This window comes from Ascaphus truei, chromosome 10, assembly GCF_040206685.1.
Source record: "Ascaphus truei isolate aAscTru1 chromosome 10, aAscTru1.hap1, whole genome shotgun sequence".
Classification (NCBI taxonomy): Eukaryota; Metazoa; Chordata; class Amphibia; order Anura; family Ascaphidae; genus Ascaphus; species Ascaphus truei.
Window position 1 is genome coordinate 12,112,844 of NC_134492.1, and position 25,662 is coordinate 12,138,505.

The following is a 25,662-nucleotide window of genomic DNA, read 5'->3' on the forward strand; positions in this document are numbered from 1 at the left end:
TGCACCATCTCTATAGATCGAGCAGTTGCCTAATAGTGCTGGGTGACCTTCTCTGTTTGGGGATGTGCTAGCTGTTGCACAAAAAAGTGGCACTAAGAAATACTGAAAGAAAATGCTTGGAATTGTCTTGAAACAAAATGTTAAAGGTTCTACAGAAAGTTGAAACTTTGCAACTACATATAATATGAAGACTATTAAGAAGAAGCAGAACATATTCTAGCAGGTAACTTACCTTCATCACCGCGGGGTTGCTGGGGGAACATGTAGTTTGTTAAAACCCTCTGCTTTGTATCTGGGTGAGCTTCAGTTTGAAGAGGAATGAGCGCTTTGGACTGCAAAGGAAAGGGTGGAAAAGATAAGCAAACTGACAAGATTGGGGTTTTTTTTTCAATTAACGCATTTTTTTTTATGATTGGGCTGACTGTATACACTATTAGTAATAGTAATGATTTTCCACATGTATTTAAATGTGTATCGATAATTGAGTATGACACACATCAGTGCTGTCCTAGCTTTGCCATTCTCCCTATACACTATAATGGATAAAACATTATGATAGGATGTTACCTTAGAGAAAAACTGCAATAAACTTTTACAGAAATGTATTTAGCTATTGTTGCCTTTTCCAAATGAATAATTCTACAATTGTTTGTAGAACCACGAAGAGCGGTAACAAATAGATATGTGAGAACGTGAATCTATAGATAATAGCTAATGTACCTTTTTCTGTTTTAATATATGCATCCTTTGATTACCTTTATTGAAAACTAATTACCTAAGCTGCCGATGATTAGTTCTCCCGTGATCGATCAGTAAAATCCTGCTTCCCAGGGTTCACTAAATGGCTGCCTTACAGTTTCAATCTATCCTTCAGTCAGTGTAACTCAGCAGCTACAAAGTATCCTGATATTGCTAAGGTAACATTATCTATTGTTACAATTTGCAACTCAAAATGCTGGGAATATTGGCAACAAATGATCACAAACAGGAAAGTATTGCAAATATCTTGCACTGCTGGGGAGGTGGGCTAAAACCTGCTGTAGAAATCAAAGGATGATCAGTATATTAAAACTTATTTTATTTATAACAAAAAAAAAAAAACACCACACACATGTAGGATATTGCTCGCATTGCTCCTTTAAAATCTTATGATATATAAAGGAAATATTACTACAGTATTTTGTCCTCTGTGGGAGCCTGGAATGGGGTTGGATCATTTTACAAGCTGTTACCTGATTGTCAGAGAGCCACAGAGCTGCAAGTTCTTTGAGTTTAGTAAAGCTGAACGGCAAATTCTTTAGCCTGCAAAAAAAAATGGCAGAAAAATGTCACCTTTTTAATTTGGAAATCTGCAATGCGTACCTGTAGTAAAATGGACCCTCTTCCACACTTAACAAGCAAATCAGTCCCCCTGATATTCCTCTGACACAGAACGGCACCTTATACCAATTTAGTTATGTTTTTGTATGCACCTCTTTTCTTGGTATGCTGTCACATTCATGTTCAGATAATACATGGAAACCATTGCATTTAACAACAAAGACCCCTCTTCAATATTATGTGAAGCTAATATTATTTGCTCGAAAAGATCTCAGCCCCTTTCAAATAAGTGAAATTTCCCCAAATCTTCACATACTCGGTAAAGGCGAAAGTGCTTAACAGCTTTATACAGCCACATCATGACTAAAATAACTCAAATAGCCTAAGTGAGCCATTAAACATGTTCAACGTTGTGTATAATTTCTACACAACAGACCCACAGGTGTTTTGGCGGGTCCTTAAATGACATGCAGTGTGTGGTAAATACATATTTTAGTAATATTCCCGCCACCCCTAATTACATTTATGAAGCACTGTGGCCTAATAAATGCTAATTGCAAATGCATGATTAGGCCAGATGTGTGATTTATCTGATTAATTGAAATGTGCTAACCTGACATAACCTTCAGTGCTGTTTCCATCAAACTTTACAAAACGTTTGAAAGACCTTCAAAAATTTGGCCTTAAACTTTGGAGCCAGAACTTGTAGCCTAAAGGCTTCAAAATTCACAATTTGTCTTTTTGTAAGGTGGCAAAATAACAGCTTAGTAATTTTTTACATTTTTCTTTTTTTTTGTAATGTTTGATTGAATTTTGAAAGCGTAAGATATCTAGATGAATCGAATGCGCGATGCCAATTGACTTTTAGCGTTAAGTGAACAATGCTGCGAACATTTGAATCACAGGAAAACATTTTTGCCAATCGAAGATAGCTAAAAGTCACAAATTTGGAGAGCTGATTCACAAGGGGCAAAACTGCCATCACTCCCACTGTCACCTGAACTCTTACTGTAGAAGGTCGGGTTTTTCGATTACATTTCCAACAACTCTACATTTGCAAAGCATACCTGTAAAATATTCTAGACTACTTTTAACTGATAGCATTTATGTGACTAATATGTTGTAAATATTGCATATATACATTAAAGTGTTTGAGTACACCTTTCCCTAAATAAAGGAAGATTCTCCAATGCTAATTCCTGCCCATTGTCTGAAAATGTAATCCTACGAGATTTTACAAACGGAAATTTGTGACCTCCATTTACATTTAAACGTTGAACCAAGTCCCGTGTAACCTTTTTACCTGTTGTCACTCAAATTGAGGACTCTCAGTTTCTGCATCTGCCCGATCTCTTCTGGAAGAAACTCCAGCTTGTTAGATCGAAGAGACATTACAGTCACATTCTTGCAACTCCCGATCTGATGGAAAAAAAAGAAGGAACAAAGAATTCACCTTTCATAGGTCTCTTACCTATTGCAGATACAGACCTCACTCAAAAAAGTACAAGTCCCTAAGGTGCTACCTTGCCCTCCCCTGAGTGTGTATTCCATTTACCATGTTTCTACTAAAGTGAATGAGAATTTTATATAATAAAATTAAACTGTGATTCGATTTGTTTGTATTCGTGAGACAACCATTTAATTTATCAAGACAAAAATAGCACTTCTTTTACCGATAAACTGCCACTAAGGCACAGACCCACAATGCTCTATTAAATCCGGGCTTATAATGCCATGTTATCAAAATCAATAACAAACGTTATGTTCCCTGAGGTTAACATGAATGTACAGAGCTAATTATATGCAAAAACAAAGTCCGTTAGTGATCTCGTTAGCATAGGGTTAGTGGCATGTGATGTTAGCGCTGCCTCGCGTTAGCTTCACATAACATGGCGTTAAGCCAGTCTCACCCAAAGGTGGCGTTACGTCTACCAGGTCCCTGACTAGTGTTTAATTAAAGTAAAAAAAGAGAAGACAGGAGAGGAAAGAACCCGGTAAATAACAGTATCTTAGTTAAATCATATCTAACTGTGTGGTCTTACACTTATCCAGACCCTGTAAAAGACCTATCTCAGGGTCTGTATGAGATTAATGCCACCTGTAGCTCTGACCTAACTAACGTCTCATTAAATCCCTGCAGTAACTTTATCAGACCTTGGTGGATCTGCGTTCTTAGATGTAACACCTCTTTTTCTTATCATTAGCACGAACGTCCATTACGGCTGAAAACAACACTTAAAAAAACAACACTTAACACTGTTAGTGAGTCTTGATGTTCCCCGTTAACACCTTGTTAAGTCAATAATGGTGCTTTGTGGACCTGGGCCTAAGTCCCCTTTTCAATATGCTGTGACTGGGACAGAAGTCTTCTCCAGCACGGGAAGACGTATTAGCATAGCATATTGAATAGGAGCCAGTGCACCAAGTACTTTACACATGTTGGTTTGTGTTTTAGTTTGTCCTGTAAGCCCATATTACATTCGGAAGGGATGTATCCCATTCTTTGTCTCGGAGCGTGTTCTTCCCTTTGCTTAGCAATACAAACTTTACCATGTTTGAGATGATGTAACCCACCACTGCCAATAAGTAAGAAACTTGGTTAACAAGTTCTTCCATTTCACACAGCAGCGGCACACTTTCCTTTGTTTTCATTCCAATTTCCGGATAAGTTTTCAGACCATGCCCCGGCTTGCACAATCTCTAATTTATTTCTGTCCTTCTGGAGTCACGGTTCTCCAGAACTGAATACAGGTGAGCACTAGGTGAGGTCTTAGCAGTAATCTATAAAGTGTCATCCCTACTTTCCTCTTCCTGCTACTAAACCTCTCCCTGTATAACTTTATCACCTAGAATCCTACTGGCTTCCCCCATTGTTTTGTTTAATTTGAAGTCAGATTAAATAATGACCCCCAGGTCCTCTGTAGAGACGGACAAACATCCGTTTTCCGTAAATTCCCGAACTTTCCGTTCCGCGGTGTAACATTAGTCGACAGATTGCTCCCGTTTCAATCCGTATGGATTAATCCGAAACCGCCATTGGATACAATCCGTACGGATTTTTAAGAATCCAATCCGTGGATTCGGCAATCCGTTTACGGATTTTTACGCACGTGGATTTTGCAATCCGGATTGGATTCTTAAAAATTCGCCAACGGATTGCACAATCCACCATCTGGATTGTCAGTGGTACATAAAAAATCAGTAAATGATGAATCACCCTTTTCGAGACTGATTCGAGGAAATGGCCGATCCGAGGCGGATCCAAACCCGCCACAAAAATCCACCCATTTCTAGTCCTCTATAATGATTGACACCTTCCTCTCCTGCAAGTGTACTTCTTATATCCCAACTCTGTCACCTATCCCTCAATCTATGTCTCATCCATCTAACCATCAATCCCACCTTAGTAACCAATCATATATTTATGATACTCACTTCCCTGGGCAACTCGGTCAGGAAATTCTCATCAACAGCAAATGTTCGAAGACTATGTAGGTATCCAATGGTGGAAGGCAAAGACTCCAGCTCATTACAACTGCAATCAAACTCTTCTAATAAAGATAAACTGGAATTTTAGAAGAAGATTTATTAAGACATATCACAAAGCTTCAATGTTACTTATGCAATGTAACCAAATTCAATGAAATTAGGCACTGATAAAATATACACATTGCTTTACAATACTTTGAGAATATATATATATCTATACTATAATTCTAAATTGGATTCCGTCCATCTGTTTGTTTGTATGTCAGAAGCATCGAAATCTCAGAAATGGCACCACGTAGCACAATGAAACTTTCACTGTACATTCTGCTGCAGATTTGTAGGTCAATGCAACTATTTTGAGCTACCAATGTGATCCACCTCCCAAATTATGGACATTCTAAGTTTCACTCGGCTGTCCAGCAATAATGCTAGAGCAGGAGCAGGGGGCGGGGGGGGGGGGGGTGGGTGGCTACTAAGAGAGGAGGCGTGTCCTTGCCTGGATTGGAGCTGTGTGTATGTCTCTGTGAGATGAGCAGGGGAGATGTGCCAGTGGGGGGGGGGATGTGCCAGTGGGGGGGGGGGGATTTGAGCCAGCTGGGGGGGAGATGTGCCAGCCTGGGGGAGGGGGGTAGATGTGCCAGGGGGGGGGGATATGTACCAGCGGGGGGGGGGGAGATTTGCCAGCAGGGGGGAGAGATGTACCAATGGGGGGGAGATGTGCCAAGGGGGGGCGTGAGATGTGCCAGCGGGAGGGGGGGGAGATGTGCCAGCAGTGGGGGAGGGGAGGAGATGTTCCATTGGGGGGGAGGAGGGAGATGTGCCAGCGAGGGGGGTGGGGGGGAGATGTGCCAGCGGGGGGAGGGGGGAGATGTGCCTGCAGGGGGGGAGGGGGGAGCAGGGACATGTTCCGGCAGCAGAGGGAGACACACACACACAGACAGACACACACATATACATACACAGACAGACACACACACACAGACACACACACAGACAGAGACAAATCTCACCCCGCACTACACCCAGCAGCGGGGGGAGGGTGGGTTGAGGGGCGGGGAGATGTTCCGCCAGCGGGGGGAGGGAGGGACATGTATTCAATATAACATTCCCCAGGCGAAGCTGGGTACACAAGCTAGTATATATATATATATATATATTCACAGATACCAAACAAGCTCTGAGAAACCTCAAACATTACCACATAATATATAAATGTATATAAGTGTCAAAAGGAGTGCTAGTGGGCGTGGCTAAATGTATACAACAAAAAACAAAAAAAGATGTCCAAAGCTACTTCCAATGTGACAAAAACACACACACACACACACACACACACACACACACACACACACACACACACACACACACACACACACACACACACACACACACACACACACACACACAGACACACAGACACACAGACACACACACACAGACACACACACACATAAACAAAGAAAGGGTCCGCAGCACTCTCCAAATGAATTTTTGTATTTTTTATTATTGAAACACAGGGCAGCCAACGTAAATTACTTCATAGATCACAAGGGAGAAAGTTCCACGGCAGGGAGGTCATTTATTAGGAAGTAGATACAACAGTGGTCAATGCGGGGGAGGATGCAATGCAATGAAAGGGGCCTCTTAGTAATTATGAGGAAGAAACGGCTTATCTAGTAACATGTTCAATTTGAAAAGGTGAGCGATATGTTGCTTAAGCAAAGTGTTTAACACACAGTGCAAAGTTGTTTTAGACTCTATAATAAAGAAGGTAACATAGGGTCTGACTTACAGTAGGTAAGAGAACAAAGATCTTCGTTTTTATTGGTTTTCATAGCATCTTGGAATTGCCATTTTTATACTGTCACTTGCATAGCTCTGATCAAATCTCCCTGAAATACCGTTCATAAAGTTGGGATCTATGAGGATTATTTATTAATGTATGGTACATTTTATTGCACACCACACCATGGTACTTTAAGTATATGGTTGATGTCATGAGGTAAATTCTACCATGTTTTAGTAAGTAACCCACGAAGCTGTAACGTCGTCACTGCACACCCACACCTCCAAATATAAGAGGTCATATGATGGGCGAAGAGAAAGGGGTATTGTAATAAACCCCAAAGGGTCTATTCTAGTAGGTTTGATGAGTTTGCTGCTGCATCGCAAAGTTTGGCATATTCTCACCGAACTGTTTGTCATTTGAGTTATTACGGTATTCAGAAAGAATCTGAACCCCTCTCAAACCGTGCGGCAAGAAAATGCCAAAACCGTTCGGCGTAGCAGCAAAGTGATCTGAGATTTTTTCAAAGTTCTCCTGCGATTTTCTCGCAATCTGAGCTGCACAGGGAGACCCCCCTCTCTCTGCACAGCTCTCGCAGGCGATCTCCCTGCACAGGGAGACCCGGCGCTCTCTGCACAGCTCTCGCAGGCGATCTCCCTGCACAGGGAGACCCGGCGCTCTCTGCACAGCTCTCGCAGGCGATCTCCCTGCACAGGGAGACCCGCCTCTCTCTGCACAGCTCTCGCTGGCGGTCTCCCTGCACAGGGAGACCCGGCGCTCCCTGCACAGCTCTCGCAGGCGGTCTCCCTGCACAGGGAGACCCGCCTCTCTCTGCACAGCTCTCGTTGGCGGTCTCCCTGCACAGGGAGACCCGGCGCTCCGTGCACAGCTCTCACAGGCGGTCTCCCTGCACAGGGAGACCCGCCTCTCTCTGCACAGCTCTCGCAGGCGGTCTCCCTGCACAGGGAGACCCGCCTCTCTCTGCACAGAGACCCGCCTCTCTCTGCACAGAGACCCGCCTCTCCCTCCACAGGGAGACCCGCCTCTCTCTGCACAGCTCTCGCAGGCCCGCCTCTCTCTGCACAGAGACCCGCCTCTCTCTGCACAGAGACCCGCCTCTCCCTCCACAGGGAGACCCGCCTCTCTCTGCACAGCTCTAGCAGGCGATCTCCCTGCACAGGGAGACCCGCCTCTCTCTGCACAGCTCTCGCAGGCGATCTCCCTGCACAGGGAGACCCGGCACTCTCTGCACAGCTCTCGCAGGCGATCTCCCTGCACAGGGAGACCCGCCTCTCTCTGCACAGCTCTAGCAGGCGATCTCCCTGCACAGGGAGACCCGGCACTCTCTGCACAGCTCTCGCAGGCGATCTCCCTGCACAGGGAGACCCGGCACTCTCTGCACAGCTCTCGCAGGCGATCTCCCTGCACAGGGAGACCCACCTCTCTCTGCACAGCTCTCGCAGGCGATCTCCCTGCACAGGGAGACCTGCCTCTCTCTGCACAGCTCTCGCAAGTGATTGCAGTGTTTTTATTAAAATGTTAATATTAGAGTGCGTCAGCAGGGGGTCTCCGGAGCAGAACAGCGTTGATTTCAGGTCCGGAGACCCCCTGCTTCCTGAGATACAGCCCCGATATGGGGTGCCGTTATCTCCTATGGATTTAAATGTCCCGGTCATGTGATGTGGTACATTTAAACATTGCATGGGGATACCAGCACCCCATAACGGGGCCTGTATCTCGGGAAGCAGGGGGTCCCCGGACATGAAATCACCATTCGGTTCTGCTCCAGAGACCCCCTGCTCACGCACACTAGCATTAAAATTAAAATAAAATAAAAACGGCTTCATTACCTTAGCGGCTAGGGGTTAAACTTGAATAGCCTGTTGATTGGGGGCAGAGGGGGTGGATGAAGGGGTTAGTTGCCCCAGAGTCGGTGGTTAGGCCTGCCGGGAAGGTTGCGGGAGTGGTTAACCCCTTCACTACCTTAGTGGTATTAACCACTAAGGTAGTGAAGTGGTATTAACCACTAAGGCAATGAAGGGGTTAACTCCTCCCGTAACCCCCCCCCCCCCGCAAAGCCCAAACACCCACCATGGGCCAAATACCACCTTCACCCACCCCTGCTACCCACAATAAACACGGCACTGGCAGTTAACCCCTTCATTGCCTTAGCGGTTAGCCGCTAGGGTAATGAAGCTGCCTGTAAATGCATTTTTCCTGCATCGTATTGATGCCGGGGGTCTCCGGTGCTGGTATTAATGTGTATCAGCTCCGGAGACCCCCGGCATCAATCCGATGCAGGAAAAATGCATTTTTTTAAAAGTCCCTCTCTCACATCCCTTCTCGCCAGCAAACTGAATCTTTGATAAAATTGCAATTCCAGAGCCCCGATGAGATTATCGAGGCTACTAGAATAGCACGATTTTATAAAAAAATATGAGTTTGAGCTTCTCGCCAGCTCCAGCACAGTGTGTTTGGCCAGGAGCCAGAAATTGTGAGAAAATGCCTTCCCCACAAGATTTAAGCAAATCATCGAGCCTTTCTGAATAGCTACTGTACCTAGCAAAATGTTGTGATAGCTGCTCAAAATCCTCAATGAGTTGGTTATCGAAGCTACCAGAATAGACCCCTATGACTGATGTTATACTTTATCTGAGAATCATTCCATGATACGGAGTCCATATTTTGTCCTTACATGGCAGTTCTAGAACAGGGCTGCTCCACTACAGTCCTCAAGCCCCCCCCCCCCCACCCCAACAAGTCAGGGTTTCAGGATATGTCGAAAACTGAGCCTCTGATTGAGCCACCTGTGCTAAAGCAGGGACTGATTGAGCCACCTGTGCTGAAGCAGGGATATCCTGAAAACCTGGCCTGTTGGGGGAGCTTGAATACTGGAGTTGAGCACCCCTATTCTAGAACAAATTAGACAGCTAGCGATAGATAGAAGCATTGACTGAACACTGTGTGTTTATTTCTTGTAACATGCAGCTACGGGCTGATTGGAAACCAATTTTAAAGAAGCAATGCTTTATAAACGATGATTTATTAAGTGCTGAAACTGATTACTTCAATAACTTTACAATCAATACACAATTAAGAATGTCTTTGTCTACTCTCTCTCCTAATTCCCATGACCTCACAGTGTAATCACTTCCCAGGAAAGTCACCGCTTCCATTTCCCAGATCAAGCAATCGTCTGAGATGAGTCCTAAGCTGTGTCTGCGCAATGTCACCCACTAATCAGACTTAGAGGCTTTGATTGATCTTATCTCCTATGACTGACAATCAGGTAAAGTGGGAGTATAGTAGCTGCAAAGTAGCCACTAGAGATGGGCAAAAATTGGCTATGTGAACTCCAGTCGCGGATGTAACATTTTGCCGCCATAGTCACTTACTTTTTTGCTGCCCGGGCGCCTCCTTCAGTAGCATCGCGGTGTCAAATGACGCCGCAAAGTCACGTGACGATGTGTTTCCAGGACAACGCGTCGCCATGTGACGTTGCTACAGAGGGAGAAGGGTGGCACTAAGGAGAAGGTAAGAGACCTTTACAGAGGCCCCGCGCTCTCCCCCGGCAATCAGTGCGGTCTCTGTATATGTGGAAAAAGAGAGGGGGAAAAAAGAAGAAGAAATTTGCCGGCCCAAAATTTTGCCGCCCCAAAATATTGCCGCCCCAGGCCCGGGACTATCAGGCCTAATGGGAAATCCGCCACTGGGTGAGATCAGAACATACCAGAATCTTACACTGCAAAACCAAAACCAAAACCCACATTTTTCTTAATTAGAACCACAACCAAATTCCTCACATTTTAGAACCTAAAGAGGAGTGAAAGTGCCCACGCTTTGCAGCTACACGGCTTATTGTATTGGTCAACTGATGCCTACGCATGCAATATACATATTCACCCTGTAGTGGTCCACTGTGCAGTTTCTAGGGTTGTCCGAAACTATCCAAAATGCATTCGTTAAGGTTCAAGTGGTTTTTTGCCCAAAATTTGATTCCCTGTGAAAATGTTTTGCAAAGCCTCAAGGCGCTAATAATTTAGCAAATAAGTAAGGTTCCAGCGAAATATCGCCATACAGTTTGTGAGGCAAGAGTCGTGTTCCATATTCATAGCCTCGGCATCAAGCGAATCTAGCGATTTTAGAGGATTTCACAAATGAGCATATTTCACGCGATGCACACGTACTCAATGCTTCGCTTGCAAGCGCTCACTCAGCTTTTATTTGCAACTCAAAAGAACACATTTTGCACGCTGCGCGACCTCATGCGGACGTTTTGCACATCTCTAGTGGATTCTACATTAGTACAAATGTCAAGGCTGTTTGTATTACAAGTAGATACAATGTAGCCTGTTCCATAGCTTTCCTGCAAGACTATTCTAGCGTTAGAAATACATTACAAAAACTAGAAGATGCTGAACTTACAAACTGCAATGTTGATCATAGCTCAGGGTGCATTTTTGTTATATTTATGACTGATTATATTGTGCCTCACATTTGGCAAAGAGTACCATGGTTAGTAGCAATGTATTTTTATACCTGCAATTATAGAATATTTAATATTGGATACGGGAAGAATTATTATTTAAAAAAATTTAAATTGTGAAACAAAAAGTATTTTTTTTATCCAATGGAGTTATTATAACTTATACACAGTCATTTAAAAAAAAAAATCTTGTTCTCAAAAGTAGGAAGAGCTAAAACAAATGTTTAAGGTCATCCTTCTCAGTCACTCAGTCAATACAGATTGCATTAAAGTCACACCAATTAATTATACACAATGCTTAGAACATTTGATTCATATCCTGTTTTATGCATTCTAGACATTTATGCCATAACAAATTACAATTGATTCTTTATAAAATATATATCATTTAGTGAAATATTTTATTCTAGCTGGTTGAAATCAAGTATTTGATGCAGGAAATTACCAAATTGACTAGGTCGTCTTCTGCTATAAAACAACTTCTACACCCTGAAAAAGACCTTACAACATATTGACTTAAAATGTCTTGTGGCAGAAAACTGCTTTAAATTATGGCTCAATGTGCTAATATCTTCTTTATTGGAGGAGCTGCCAACATTCATAAAACAAAGCCAGCAAAGGCAAAGAAGGTTAACAAAAAGACCAATAAAGATAACAAATGCATGATAGGTTTCCTTGAACAGTTAAGAGACATTAAATTCAGGGGTCTCAAATTCCAGATAGATCCAATTACATGTCGGACCGTGCCCCTGTCACACTAGTCTTTACTGCTTTTGAGCGTTTACGAAATGGACAATAGAGGCTAAGTGACTTGCTTCTCAATTACCCAGAAATAGACAACAGACTATGGGCAGAATGGGACCTTTGGCCACGACCAAAGTGCTGCTGGTGGTTCGCTGCCACTACAACTCACCGCCGGGCAGGTCGCCGCACTTTGGCTGCCCAGCACTCTGAGTCCCGTGACAGTCTGGTGCTCTTAGTCCTGTGACCACCCGGCGTTCCTAGTCCTGTGGCTGCCGCTTATTGGAGCGGTGGCCATGGGACTAGGAGCGCCGAGCAGCCAAAGCGCGGTGAAATGTACTGTGGCGACGGATCGCCGGCGGCACTTTGGTCGCGGACAAGGGTCCTAGATCGGAGTTATGGGAATCCATCAAAGATTTGTTTACACTAAATGAGGTCTATGGAGGAGACAGAGTCTATCCTATGAGAGGCACACAAGGCTACAATAAGAGGGACCCTTATTTCTATCACCTCGCATAAAACGCGAGCTAAGCTAGAAATGAATATTAGAAGGGGAATGTGAGCTTAAAAGCCGTCCAACTAAAAAAAAATGCAGATGTCTCCTGGAGGCCAGGGACAATCTGAAGTAGATACAATCCGAGGACACAGAAAAGGCCTTGACATGGACAAAACAACTATTTTCTGATAAGGGGAATAAAGCGTACCACATTTTAGCCAGCTAATTTAGAGGGGTACACTCAAGAACACAGATAAATGCTAAAAAATGAGACATGGGAATATTACACACAACGCACCCATGATAGCCATGGAATTCCACCATTGCCCATTTGTTTAACCTGAACAAGGATCCCCCAAATTTGGTTTAGCAGTTTTTAAAAATAGACCCATTTCTTGGGGGTTGTAAACTGCTGAAATAAACAAACAAAAAAAAGATATAATGGGGTTGAATGCTAAAATCAAAGTGGAGAAAAGTAATCCCTATGATGCGTGCACTCAACCTCTGTGCTGAATGCTAAAATCCCCAAATTAGAATTTTTAGCAGTTTTCAAAGAACTGTAATCAAATGAACCCCCGCCGCTCCTAGATGGATTCTCAAATATTTATTATAAAAGAAATATATTGATATTCTTTCCCCCTACTTATTAACACACGTCAATTCCTTTTTAGAAGGTAAGCCAATTCCTGAGCAAATGCCCAAAGCCAATATTGCAGTGATTCATAAATAAGGTAAGGACCCCTAAATTGTGTGAGCTACAGGCCAATGCCCCGACTGAACTCAGATTTACAAATAGATAGTAACATTCTAGCTAATAGGTTAAATCCAATGTTACTGTCTCTCATTCATAGAGATTAAGTGGGGTTTGTTAATGAAAAACAGGCCTCTGATAATACCAGGAAGATTATTAATATAATTGAGCACATTAACTCCACTAAATCTAAGGCTATCTTGTTGAGCCTGGACGCAGAAAAGGCATTTGACCAGATACCTGGCCATTTTTGAACAGGACCCTGGCCTGGCAGCCTTTGGGTTCACAGGCCCCTATCTACAGAGAATTCAAGACTCGAATAATCTCCCAACAGCTACCCTTAAATTACCAAGAGGGAATGTACATTAGATTAATATAACCAATGAGACAAGACAAGGCTGCCCGCTTCCTCCCCTTCTGTTGCCTTCACTATTAAAACCTTGCCTTTCTCAGTTAGAGAGAATCCAAGCATTCAGTGTATACAAATTGGGGACAACAATTACAAATGATTCATCCTGCAGATTACGTAAATCGGACCATACAAAAACTTATTGACTTCTCTCCCAAATCTCCAAGCAGTACTCAATGAATTTGAGAAACTTTCAGGTAAAGTAAATTCTGGAAATCTGAGGCTCCAAATCTGACACAACCTAAGTATGAAGTATTGCTGCTTCAGTTGAACTTCAATTTCAAATGAAGGGACACCCATATACTGCAAAAGTATCTAGATATTCTCCTCACTAAGAACTATCAGGAGCGGTTTAGACTGAATTTCTTGGGGCTGTTCTCACAGATTAAGAAGGATTTCCTGAAATAGAATAGGTACCAGATTTCCTGGCGGCATCACATAACATCAGTTAAGATGAACACCCTTCCGAGATTCTTGTATAATTAACTCCACTAAAGTCTTTTCCTGAAAGAAGTGCAAAATGCTAAATTCCAATTTATATACAAAGAACTCCTAGATCTGTTTTATTGGCTTCTAAAAGCAGGAGTGGGTTTGTCTTTTCCGGACATTAGGAGGTATTACTTGGCCTGCCACTTAAATCAAATTACCTACTGGGATTTCCACCTACGGACTTATTGTTGAGTACCTTCATCACCTATTTTTACCATCGAAAAATAGCTAATTTAATAAAAGAGTAATTTATGTAATGTGAATTACTTCAATTACTTTACTTAAATTAGCTCTTTTTCGATGGTTACAAGGACACTTCTGGTGAAAGTTACTGCTTTGTGTTGATTGCATGCTGAGTCCATCACTTAGCATTTGAAGACACAAACTACTTAAAGTGTTTGGACTATGGATTGATTTTTCTATATTTCAACCTCTTTGTAGTTGGCTTTTATCTCTTGAATTTGGTCATTGAATTAGTACTCTCATTCTGGACTTTACAATAGCAAATAAATTCTTCCCTCTTTGCAGTTGATTTCTGCCTTCCTTGTAGGAAACGTATAACGGGGTTATGATCAAATGAAAGAGAAAGAGAAAAGCAGATGGAGGAGAAGGAAAGAGAAGGAAGAAGAAGGAAGAAGTAGGAAGGAGATAAGAGAATAGAGTGTAGCATAGTTAACCTACAGTAGTTTGGAAACGGCACATAATTATAAGATAAAAATGACAAAGACACACACAGCACAATACTGAACCATATTGTGTAGAAACAGACCAACACATAGCTTCTTTGCCACTGACACAGTACTGTATGTGCCAACTATTAATGAGACTAGAAAAAAAAAGTCTATCAAAAAGCCATGAAGCCTCTTCGCAGTGCTGGAGATGATTTTAGCTTAATTTCAATAATTGGGTCTACAATTTCTTCAGCACGGGGGAAACAGCTTTACCACATATTATATAAGGGCCAGGGAGTGAGAATCCGCAGGTTGCATACATGTGCCGGAAAAATTAGAAATGAAACATATTGTACTCACTTTCCAATTGTATTTGGTAACGCTACAAGTTGATTGTCATCCACTTTCAGAGTTGTAAGTTTTTTCAACAGACCTAGTAAAATAAAACAATGGCTCTGGTAGTAAGAGTCGTAGAAATGGCAATGTCATACTCTGCTTATACAGCACAATACTGACTACAAAATGAGAAACTCTAGTCCTGGGCCCCAGGAAATCTGTCGGTGGTCCTGGCTTCACTTACCTTGCAACATAAATGCAAGGAAATGCTAACAACATACTGGATACTCCCCAATATGACTTAACTCAAATCAGTATATGTGTTGTCACTGCCTGCCAGATTCATTCCCTCTGTTATGTGAACAGTGTATTGCTAAATACAACTTTCAAAAGCACAGAAAATCAAATAAGTAAATGACATTTTTAAAGGACCGTTGTAGTGCCCTAATTCTGTACACTATACACTGATGCACTTTTATATATAAACAATGTATCCTCCGAAATTCTAAATATTCAATAGAGATTTGCAGAGTATGTAGCAGTAACATTAATAAAATCACTGCTGGAGTCGAGTGAACGTCTTTCTCCCAATATACAGGACGTCACAGAGTTAAGCATAGGGCAGCATGGCCATTATGCCCCTCATCCCCCAATTCAAAGTCTCCCTTGAACTTTCCTTGGATTAAGAGGGGTGTGGGTGGGGGGTGTTGTGGTTAGGGTGGGGGCACGTGTCCAGTTCCGCTAACAGCTGCAGCCACTCAGTGTCAGCAAATCCTGAAATAATTAATGATTTACTGTTATGGAGCCTACTAAGAAGAGTTGCAACACGTTGTCTTCTAAGTCATCATCGGAAGAGGAAATGGACGCTATTTGTGGCAGCTAGGAGGAGAAGACGGGGCACCGCAGTGTCAGATAAGGGATTTGCTGGCCCAGTTGGTTGTTCTGGGAATTGAAGAGCATTCCCAGTGTGTTTGAGAAAGCTGAATTAATAACCAGATCAGACGTGGTGCAGGTAGCAAGACATCACTTCTGTCCTCCTCCAGGGCAAAGAGTAAGGTGTCTGTATCTGTATCGGACTCTACCTTAACTAAAGGGGTTAATTTAAGGTTGAGAAAAAGTGGTGGCGAGGGATTCACAGAGGGGAAGAGTTAAAAACAAAAAATGTAGGTCAAAGGGTGGCTGAGTGAAAACATGTAAGTTCTTTAAATGAGGTTATTTCTGAAAACAATTCCTAAAAAAGTGAACCCTTTACTTGAAGTATTGAAGGGTGTGCAGAAATCTCTTAATTTTCAGTAAGGATCTGCATCTGATCCATTGACACCATGCTGGCTGCTCTGAGAATGGTTTCTATGCAGAATTTGACAAATTTAACTAACAGGGCAAGTAGGAGGATGACATCAGTTGAAAGAGGTGGTATTATAATTAATGCATGTTTGTAGCATCTAAAACCTTTTGAATCAGTTGAGAAGGAGAGGAGGATAAGACTGAAGGATAACCTAAGCAGAATTCATCTGTGGTGAGGAATTCTGGAGCTGAAAGATAAGGCTACTCAGGTTTTCAGATAATCTTGGGGCATCTAAACACTGATCTCTTCCTGGAGTTAATGTACAGAACCATTTGTTAAGTTGGTGGTTGATGACGCTGATGTGGGTTTGTATTTTTAGCCGAGAAGAATTATAATGAGTCTTATTTTGTTTATCAAGTCAATTGGGTTTTCATCTTCCTTTAAATATTAATGGGAGATTATACTGATAATTGTACTATGCTGCTAGGCTGTAAAGAAAAATAAAAGCTATGAAGCAGCAGCTTCACATATAAAAAAATACCAAGTACTATGTGTATATATTCAACATCTAGCGCAGTGTGTGTGATCAACTAAATAGAATTTACGGTGTATCTTGTTGAAAACAGTTTTTACTAAATACTTTATTCTCTTACCTATAGAGTCAGGCAACTGCTGTAACAAATTGGAAGAAAGTAAGAGGTCTTCAAGAGATTCACATCCAGATACATCCATGTCTACACTCTCAATCCTGTTTTTTGACACGTCCAGGTATATCAACTGCTTTAACTTCCCTGTAGACTTGATGACATAAATAGTATATCTTTTAGCTTGTTACATTTTTCTCTTTCCACATTTGTAAGTTCAAGGATAGCTCAATTACGATGAGATTAGCTTCATATCAGTGCAGTATGACAGTTAACTCCTGTGCTGACAGAAGGGCCTAGAATATCTGGGTTTTTTTTGTAGAGATTAAGATATATATATATATATATATATATATATATATATATATTTTATATATATATTTTTTATATATATATATTTTTTATATATATATATATATATATATATATATATATATATAAAACAAGAGGAAAGAGAGTACGCACCATGTGTAAAATCAATATGACAATTTGATCAACTGAACATAGCTAAAATTATTGCTTGTGGAAATATTACTGTACTTTGGAAAAATCATAGTCTATTTTTATCTGCAGGGGAAGGACTCCTAACAGTCCCCATAATCTCATTGACTTCCTTTTAGCCACGCTGCTCCCACTCTCTGGAACAGTCTGCCTTTTACAGTTCGAGAGGCCCCCTCTTGGAAATCTATAAAAACAGGCTCAAGACCTACCTGTTTACCCAGGTATTTAATAAAGAACCACAACCTGTCCGGAATGTCCCATCCTGTACTGCGTCTTTCCTTGTGTTTGGTCTCTTTTATAACCTTAAATGTTTTCTTCTGTATCTCTTTATGTAACTGTAACGGGCTTTGATTCCCATTGGGAGAAAAGCGCTACATAAATAAAGTTATTATTATTTTGCATTATTTCATAAATCTACTCAAGGTGCTACCCAAAAATAAAGCAAATTATAACCACAATCGCTTATAATATATGCTGAAAAACTGCAACAACAAATGTGACATTCTGTAATTTTCAAATAGAGCAACACCTCAGAACCAACTCTACTGGGTTTAAAAAAAAAAATGCACTAAAAGTAAAGACATAAATACGTGATTTGTTTGCTTTGTAATGTGAGAATTTACACAAGGAAATTCTCCATTATATTTCTCTCAAATACACAGGCCAAGATTACCTAATCTGAGATGCCGGGTATCATGGTAAACATTGGATCGGGGTTAGATAACCCTGCATCACAGCTTAGTGAATCCCGGTCAAAGAGTTGTCCAATATTAACATGAATTTACTACATAAAATGACATAATATGCTATAAATTGATCCAAATTGTATTTGCAGTTTATCTGTAGGAATACATTTTCTTGATTGTTATCCATGGCTAAACAAAATCGATCCTATTTCTAAAGCCGTTTGTTTGATTCAGGAAAGAAAATGGAGTTGCTGACCCAAAAAGCAAGCGTAATGGCATACAAACTCCTAGTAAGAAGGAGCCTGTTCTTTTCACTGTGTTGTTTCATCTTTACAAAGTGGAAATTAGGTCAAAAAGTGAATCTTGATCCATTCACATCACAGCAGTAGATTACATGTTATTTGCTCCCTTGTAGCGTTATCTTCTTTCAGAGCTATTGCATATTTTCTGTGTGTATACTTCATGCAAATACAGGGATTTGAAACAAACTATACTGTGCCAAAGTCCAATGGGGAAATACTAAGCATATTAAAAAAAATCCTTACCCCAGGCAATGTTTGAAGTGAGTTATTGTCTAGCCACAATTCTCTTAAATTTTGTATTTGCTCCAGGCCTTCTGGCTGAAAGAAAATGAAAAAGCTTTGTTAATACATCTTACATACACTTGGTAATGACGTGAACAAATAAATACACTGAAGGCACTAAAATGGTTACATCAGCATTGCATGTTCAACGAGCTACACAGTGAAACTGCACATAATACAGAATATCTAAGTATCCGCATTGAGTCTCAAGTACAACAGCGTTAGCATTAAAATGCAAGTCGATGTACTAATGTTCCCAAAGCAAAAATAACATCTCTTTCCTTACCAGCTCAGTGAACTCATTATTGCCCAGGTCAAGCCTCTCCAGCTGGGTCAGCTTGTTCATCGCCCTGTAACACAGTAGGGGTACATTTTAAAGTTAGGTCTTTATATAGAAGTATGAATCACGTTGCTCATACCAGGCACTTTGTAGTTTATTTAACAACAAAAAGTTGCACGGCTGCTAAAGTGAGGCAATACTGGTGTTAAAAAAAAATAAAAAAACAGATTTATCAGAATGATAAAAAAATAACAGTTGCTTTCCCTATAATTTTTTTTTCTATGATCTGTTTTGTAGCCAGGACAATTTTATACATGAACGTTTAATGTTGAGGTTCACTTTCAAAGGATTCTAGTGAGTTTGGGGGGTTCTGGAACAAAAAAAAATGTTTTTCATTGATTTCAGATTAGTAAGACTTTACAGAAGTGTATGAGACTTGATCCTGAGAATGAGTGCACAGTGACGCCAACTCAGTGAGACTTGGTAAAAGTGAACAGGTTTCCATTAAATGTGAAGCTCATTTACTTGTAATTGTAGCTTCATAAGTTGCCATATTGGTGATTCAGCCAGGGATGCAATATGATAAACCTCCTTAGAGGCAATAATACTTACTTGCCACCCCAAAAGCTGTGAGTTACCATTAACCCATTCACTGACAAATTGTTTAAAATGGGCCATGAAGAAAGAACACCGTGCACTCCAGTGGGACATCTCTTCTCACGGCTGGATCATTCCATATATGATTTAACATTCCAAACCCTCTATGGAATGTTTAAAAGCACCAAGAACGGAAAACATTTCAACTCAAAATGATAATGCTCCTTGACACAAAACCAAAGGACTTAATGTTGATATGGGGTTTCTAACACACTATCATAAATTGTTGTAATGTTTCTCCCTGCCTCTCTTCCCCCTGCACGCCCTCCCCCCCCCCCTGCACTATGCTGATGGCTGTATGGTCCTATTTCGTATTGTCCTTTTAATCCACTTATTGCCCAGTCTGATTGTCCCTTAGATGGCTATCTTGTTTTTTACATCTCTGTTAAACTCACGGAATCTCTGTAAATCAGAATTGTTTGACCCGAGGAAGAGAGAAAATTCACAAAAGCGTGTCTTATAATATCAATTGTTAGTCCAAATAAAAAAGGTATCACCTAATACTGAAGTACTCATTAAAATGTGCCCAAACTTTCTATTTACCATGATAATAATCGGTCTGCTCATTCAGCTGATGAGGTTGCCCCTAATTTGCCATACACTGTATGGTGGTCAGGCCTATGACCAAAATGTGATGTGGTCAGACCCCACATGCAGCCCAATCACCCACTAAAAATAAGCAGGCGTGACAGCGTGACCATGACACTCCAGGTAAGTCAAACGAGTACCGTAAAGGTTAGTTACACCTTCCTTTCCTGCCTCTTGAAACCTAGTAATATACAGGCCACACCAAAACTTTTACACACCGTTCTCATTATTAATAGCAGGATGTCCTTAACAATGTATAAGAAACAGTCTCCTTCATTCCCTATGTCAGAGGTGGCCAACTCCATTCCCCTAGGGCCACAAACAGGTCAGGTTTCAGTCTTTGACTAAGCCACTGATTGGGCCACCTGAGCTGGAGCAGGGATATCCATAAAACCTGAACTGTTGGTGGCCCTTGAGAAATGGAGTTGGCCACTCCTGCCCTATGTCATCGGGCTGTGGCTTGGGATATAAGTCTTGTGTTTACACTGCTTTCTCCCAATATAGATTAGTCTGCTCAACACCTGCATCTCTGCACCATGAATAGTACTTAATAGTACAGTAAAAAAAAAAAACAACAACAAATGACCATGGCAAGGCCCTCCAAGACATCAACAAATCTCTTTGAAACTTGAAATCCACTATACAATACACTACATGCAGTGGCAGGGAAAGAGTACTGTATCTAAGTGTATTCATAAAGTGCCCAGTTCCCAAGCATGTGCTCAAGGTCATCCACCTTCTTGTCAAGTCCATGCAAAATCAGACACTGAAAATGAGAGATCAAAGAATGAGCACACCAAGTCAAAGAAGATATTGTTCCTGTACCTGGGTCTTAATGGAAGAAACCACTGGAGAGTCCGAAAAGGGTAGCCATGAGTTGAGACATTTTGTACACTGTGAAACAGCTTGCACCTGATGCACTACCCTTCCTGGTTCCATTCTCAAATTTCTCAACCAGGAAAAATAATTACTATCAAGGATGCTTCTAGGGAAGTTAATCATTCTTTTGAACCTTAAGTTGATGGATTCGGTTAAAGGTGTTGATGATGATCCATCATGCCTGACAAAAGGACAAACAAGTTCACCTCTTCTGTTTGGAAAGTGTTCGACCATAACCGAGACAACAAATGGCATGGAAGAGGTAGAAAAACAGATCACTTTCACGGTAGACCCGGTCCTTTAACACATTTATGTTTCTGGGATCATTCAATAGGCAAAACAAGGCAGTGAAATAAAATGGGGTTTATTTGGATAAGACCTCGGAAATACAACAAAACACAAAACACAGAAATATACACACTTACTGGAGTCTGGGGTATGAGATCTAGCCTTTCCTAGGTGCAGAGCGCCTGCTTGCAAGGGCTTATTCTGATCGGAACCTTGTTCCGAACATCCTGGACAGATTCCGCAGAAACTCCTGATTGGGACCTAGTCCCGATACTCCTGGAACTGTATTTGGCAGGAACTTTTGACTGCGACCGCTACGTTCTAAAATGAGAACTTGGTCCTCGGGTCTGACTTAGTCTCTGCATGGCAGGCTTTCCTAACTTCAAAATGAAGCTGGTTGTTCTGTTATTTGGGACAGAGCAACTTTGAAAAGCCTGCTCTAGCTTCATCGACTCAAGCCACAAAAGGATCTGGTTCTCTGACTGGGGCTTCTCCTTACATACCCTCTGCTGAGCTATGTCCAGCATGGAGGAAGGAAGAGCGCCCAATCAGAGCATGGAAAAATCTCCTCACCAGCCAATAGAAACAGGGGCTCGTCACTGGGCTGTCATCAGAGGATGAGGCGTGTTAAGCCGGATCAAAAAGCCAGATGGGCAGGAAATATGGATTAGCCAATGGGGAAAGCGCCTATGCTCGCCATCTTTCTCCAGCTAACCCAATGCCACTCGCTGGGCAGGCTCCCCCAAGTCTGGCAGGCACAAAAGGTGTCCCCACAGAGGGCCCTTTGTTCTCCGGACTTGGCACTTTGCCCTTCCTCGCCCACCAAATGGTCTTCTCACCTCTGGACATCCTCTCCTCTTTTAATTACGGACTTTATACAGATATGCCGATGTCTATGCTGATGCCTGGCTGACTGTATAGAGCCGTATAGTAAATGTCTACAACGTTATAAAGTATATTTGAATAAAGTTTACACATTGGGAAACCTTATATTTATAAGGGAAATGGATTTGGGATATTTGGGCTCGAAATCCAGGAGTCTAGGGGACACTGGGTTGCTGTGGTGTAATTCACCCTGTGTACCGGCCAATCATGCCTGCTCGCCAGGGAGAATTAAAGGACTACTGGTAACTTCGGCCCCCGAACTCCTGCAAACAAAATAATTGCATTTCTACCCAAGTACCACCCCTAAAACTGACACACAATAAATCTCACAGTTCTAGGGCCAAGTGAACATGGGAACAGAAAAAAGCAGGGGTCACTTTATTTTCGGCATGTATCATCCCTGGTCCCTGGCTTATGGGGCTTATGTAGCTACCAGGGACCCCACGGTTTCAGGGGTAACCAGAGAGCTTAACCTTTATTATGTAGCCTGGTTACCCCCTACCGTCACAATCACCTTGGTACCTACTCCATGTTACACTAGCTGCTGTGATGTCTAAGGAATTGGCACTGGTAGATACTTTTCATCTTCATCAGAATCCTAGTAGTTCTTTACAGAATATTTAGCAACAGTATGCAGAACAGTGTAACAGTTGCAAGAAAAATATAATCTGCCAGGCCATCAACTGAATCAAGACGTTGGTAAAAGGTAGAGATTCACCCTCTACATCAGGGGTGGGGAACCTTGTTTCTGCCAAGGGCCATTTGGATATTTATAACATTGTTCGCGGGCCATACAGACACAGACAGGCAGGCACATGGCAGGCACACAGCAGGCATGTAGGCACACAGAACCCCGCCCCCTACCTCTGGTAGTTGATGCTGCTGCTGGGGGGATCGTGTAGGGCGGATGCGGATGGGGTAAGTGCGGGGGTAACTGCTGGAGAAGCATGGGGTAAGTGCGGGGACTGCTGCGGGGACTGCTGCCGGGGGAGTACGGTGGCTGCTGGGGGATCGCTGGGGCTAGTACGGTGGCTGCTGGGGATCGTGTAGGGCTGCCGGCGCCTCACACCACCTCCTCCCTCCTCCCGATCGGCGCGCGGTGGCCATTTTGAAAAAAATTAGCGCAACCCTGGTTATAGCATTTGCCTTAGCAGGGCCAGACCAAATGATTTCGAGGGCCGGGCCTGATGTTCCCCACCCCTGCTCTACATGCTGCAGTAACTTCAGGACCAGCAAGAAGCCATCACCAGCTACTGTACACAACATCCCCTGAGATAGAGGCAGGGGGAACCTCAGCACACTAGACAATCATTGCATCTTTGTGTGAACTAACCACCATTTAAAATAGCAACATGGGACATAAGTTAAGACAATGTGAGCCTGAATAAGGTCATATCAATCAACTTCTGGAGATGCAGAAGAAGCCTTTGTTCATAACCTCCTGTCTATGTTTAATGAGGACTTAAGGGTTTCCACCATATTGAAATCCGAGCAGTACAATTTCACAATCGTGCTTGACCCTCAGTTAAATCCAAACTTCCACCAGACACAGATATAAACACCTCCAAAAAGCTCGTTGTTGCTAAGGCATCTGCTCAAATGTCATCATAAATGCTGCAATGCCCTTCAGGTTCACCAAGGTCACACGGCCACAGGTGGTAGCCGCACCGAAGACAGCAAGCTCAGCTACATCTGTAGATAGAGCCCTTTACACAGACTGGCTATGGTTTACCTAAGACGTCCATCCTGCAGTGTCTGCTCTGAATGAATGTTTATCACTGCTGGACGCATTGTAAGTGACCGTTGTCGGAGGCTACTGTTGAAATTTTTTTAAAAGCTGGTATTTATTAAAAAGAACTACAGGACAGTACATTTTTGATGAATACCTTCAAATTGAAAAGGACCATTTGTGGTTGATTCCAGTTAGAATCAACGACGCTGACTAGGGGAAAAAGGGGGAAGATGAACCATAATATATGAAACAGGGGCACTCTGTGGTAATCAGCCACAATATGGTTTATTATTTTTGCTACATGTATTGTAAATTACAAATATTTAGATAGAAAGCAAAAACAGCTGCAATTAATATGACGTTATGATTTGTTATCATCAAATGCACATATTTCCCATAATCTACTTTAGGGAAAACAAAATGTCTGTAGGTAAGAGTGCGAGGGGTGGGTACTCTCCTTCTGTGAACCACAACACCAAGTTTTAATCTGGTCTGTAACTGATTCATACGCCGAAAAGATAAAATATGTTAAACTGTGCATGCAATGCCTTTATACATAATGTATAGCCCTGTTCACTTAATGTAACTATGTATTTGTAACCATGTACAGTATCTGTCATCAGAACTCTATGCCCAGGACATACCTGAAAACGAGAGGTAGCTCTCAATGTATTACTTCCTGGTAAAACATTTGATAAATAAATAAATAAAATAAATAAGTAGACGTTACATGGAGCAGGAACTGCCGCACACAGAAAAGGGCACAGGAGCCAAAATTATATTTTCGTGTTTTATTTGCAGAGGCGAAGCACAACGTTTTGGGGGGAACCCTTTCGTCAGGTGCTAAAAACCGAAACCCCCAAAATGTTCTAGAGTCAAAACGAAGACACTGGGTGAAGTGAGCAACTCTTTAAGACAATAAGGCAAATGATTTCAAAGTATACATTTATACTGTGTGTGTACAGAAGCCCTTTGACTAAACAATACACACAGCTGTGTCTTTAGTGACGTTCAAACTGAGAAAGCACAATGCAGAAAATGTAACTGAATTTAATCAGAGATACATTATCAAGGTATGATGCTTTTCAACCTAGAAACCAATGTGGTGCTCAGGGAATGCCACCCCTGTTAACATTTAATTAACCTAAAAGAGAACAAATGAGTTAAAGGATTTGTTTATGGTGCTAAATAGATGGAAGGCGCTTGTTTTTTTTTTTTTACTGCAGTTGTCTCAACAATGACAGATTAATTTCAATCCCTTAATGAGGTAATGTATGAATCTGAAGAAATATGAAACAACTATAATGAAACCTGGTGATACAAAGCAGTGAAATACAAGAGAGAATTAAATCTTGGTGATATATTTTGCTGGCAATTATTGTAAACAGCTGGGAAGCAAAGAAGTGTCAGAGAAAAACATGTTAATTTGCAATATTGCCTCCCATATACAATGGTGCTCTTTTGCCAAAAAAACAAACAAACAAAAGATAATAAATAGTTCACCAAATGACATATGGGGGGGGGGGAGGGAGGGGGAGGGTAAAATGTTTAAACCCCCTCTTTGCTAAAGAAAATATATTAATTTTTTTCTATACAGAAATCGATCTGATGGGAATCATTTGAAATGTTTTAGTTAAATTCTGCAGATATAAATACCTAAAAAATATATGTACACTGGA

The 25,662-nt window shown here is 41.8% G+C and overlaps 1 protein-coding gene across 6 annotated transcripts in view; it reads right to left on the reverse strand.

The window, feature by feature from the left end:
• LRRC7 (leucine rich repeat containing 7) overlaps positions 1 to 25,662 on the reverse strand; it is a 241,668-nt gene that overhangs the window by 90,032 nt on the left and 125,974 nt on the right. For all 6 annotated transcript variants that reach the window (XM_075615838.1, XM_075615837.1, XM_075615839.1 and 3 more), the window contains 8 exons: positions 18,961 to 19,024; positions 18,636 to 18,710; positions 16,913 to 17,057; positions 14,999 to 15,071; positions 4,756 to 4,885; positions 2,624 to 2,739; positions 1,233 to 1,302; positions 233 to 332 (listed from right to left, as the gene is read on the reverse strand). In XM_075615838.1, coding sequence (XP_075471953.1) covers positions 233 to 332; positions 1,233 to 1,302; positions 2,624 to 2,739; positions 4,756 to 4,885; positions 14,999 to 15,071; positions 16,913 to 17,057; positions 18,636 to 18,710; positions 18,961 to 19,024 — 773 coding nt within the window. The remainder of the gene's footprint in view (positions 1 to 232; positions 333 to 1,232; positions 1,303 to 2,623; positions 2,740 to 4,755; positions 4,886 to 14,998; positions 15,072 to 16,912; positions 17,058 to 18,635; positions 18,711 to 18,960; positions 19,025 to 25,662) is intronic.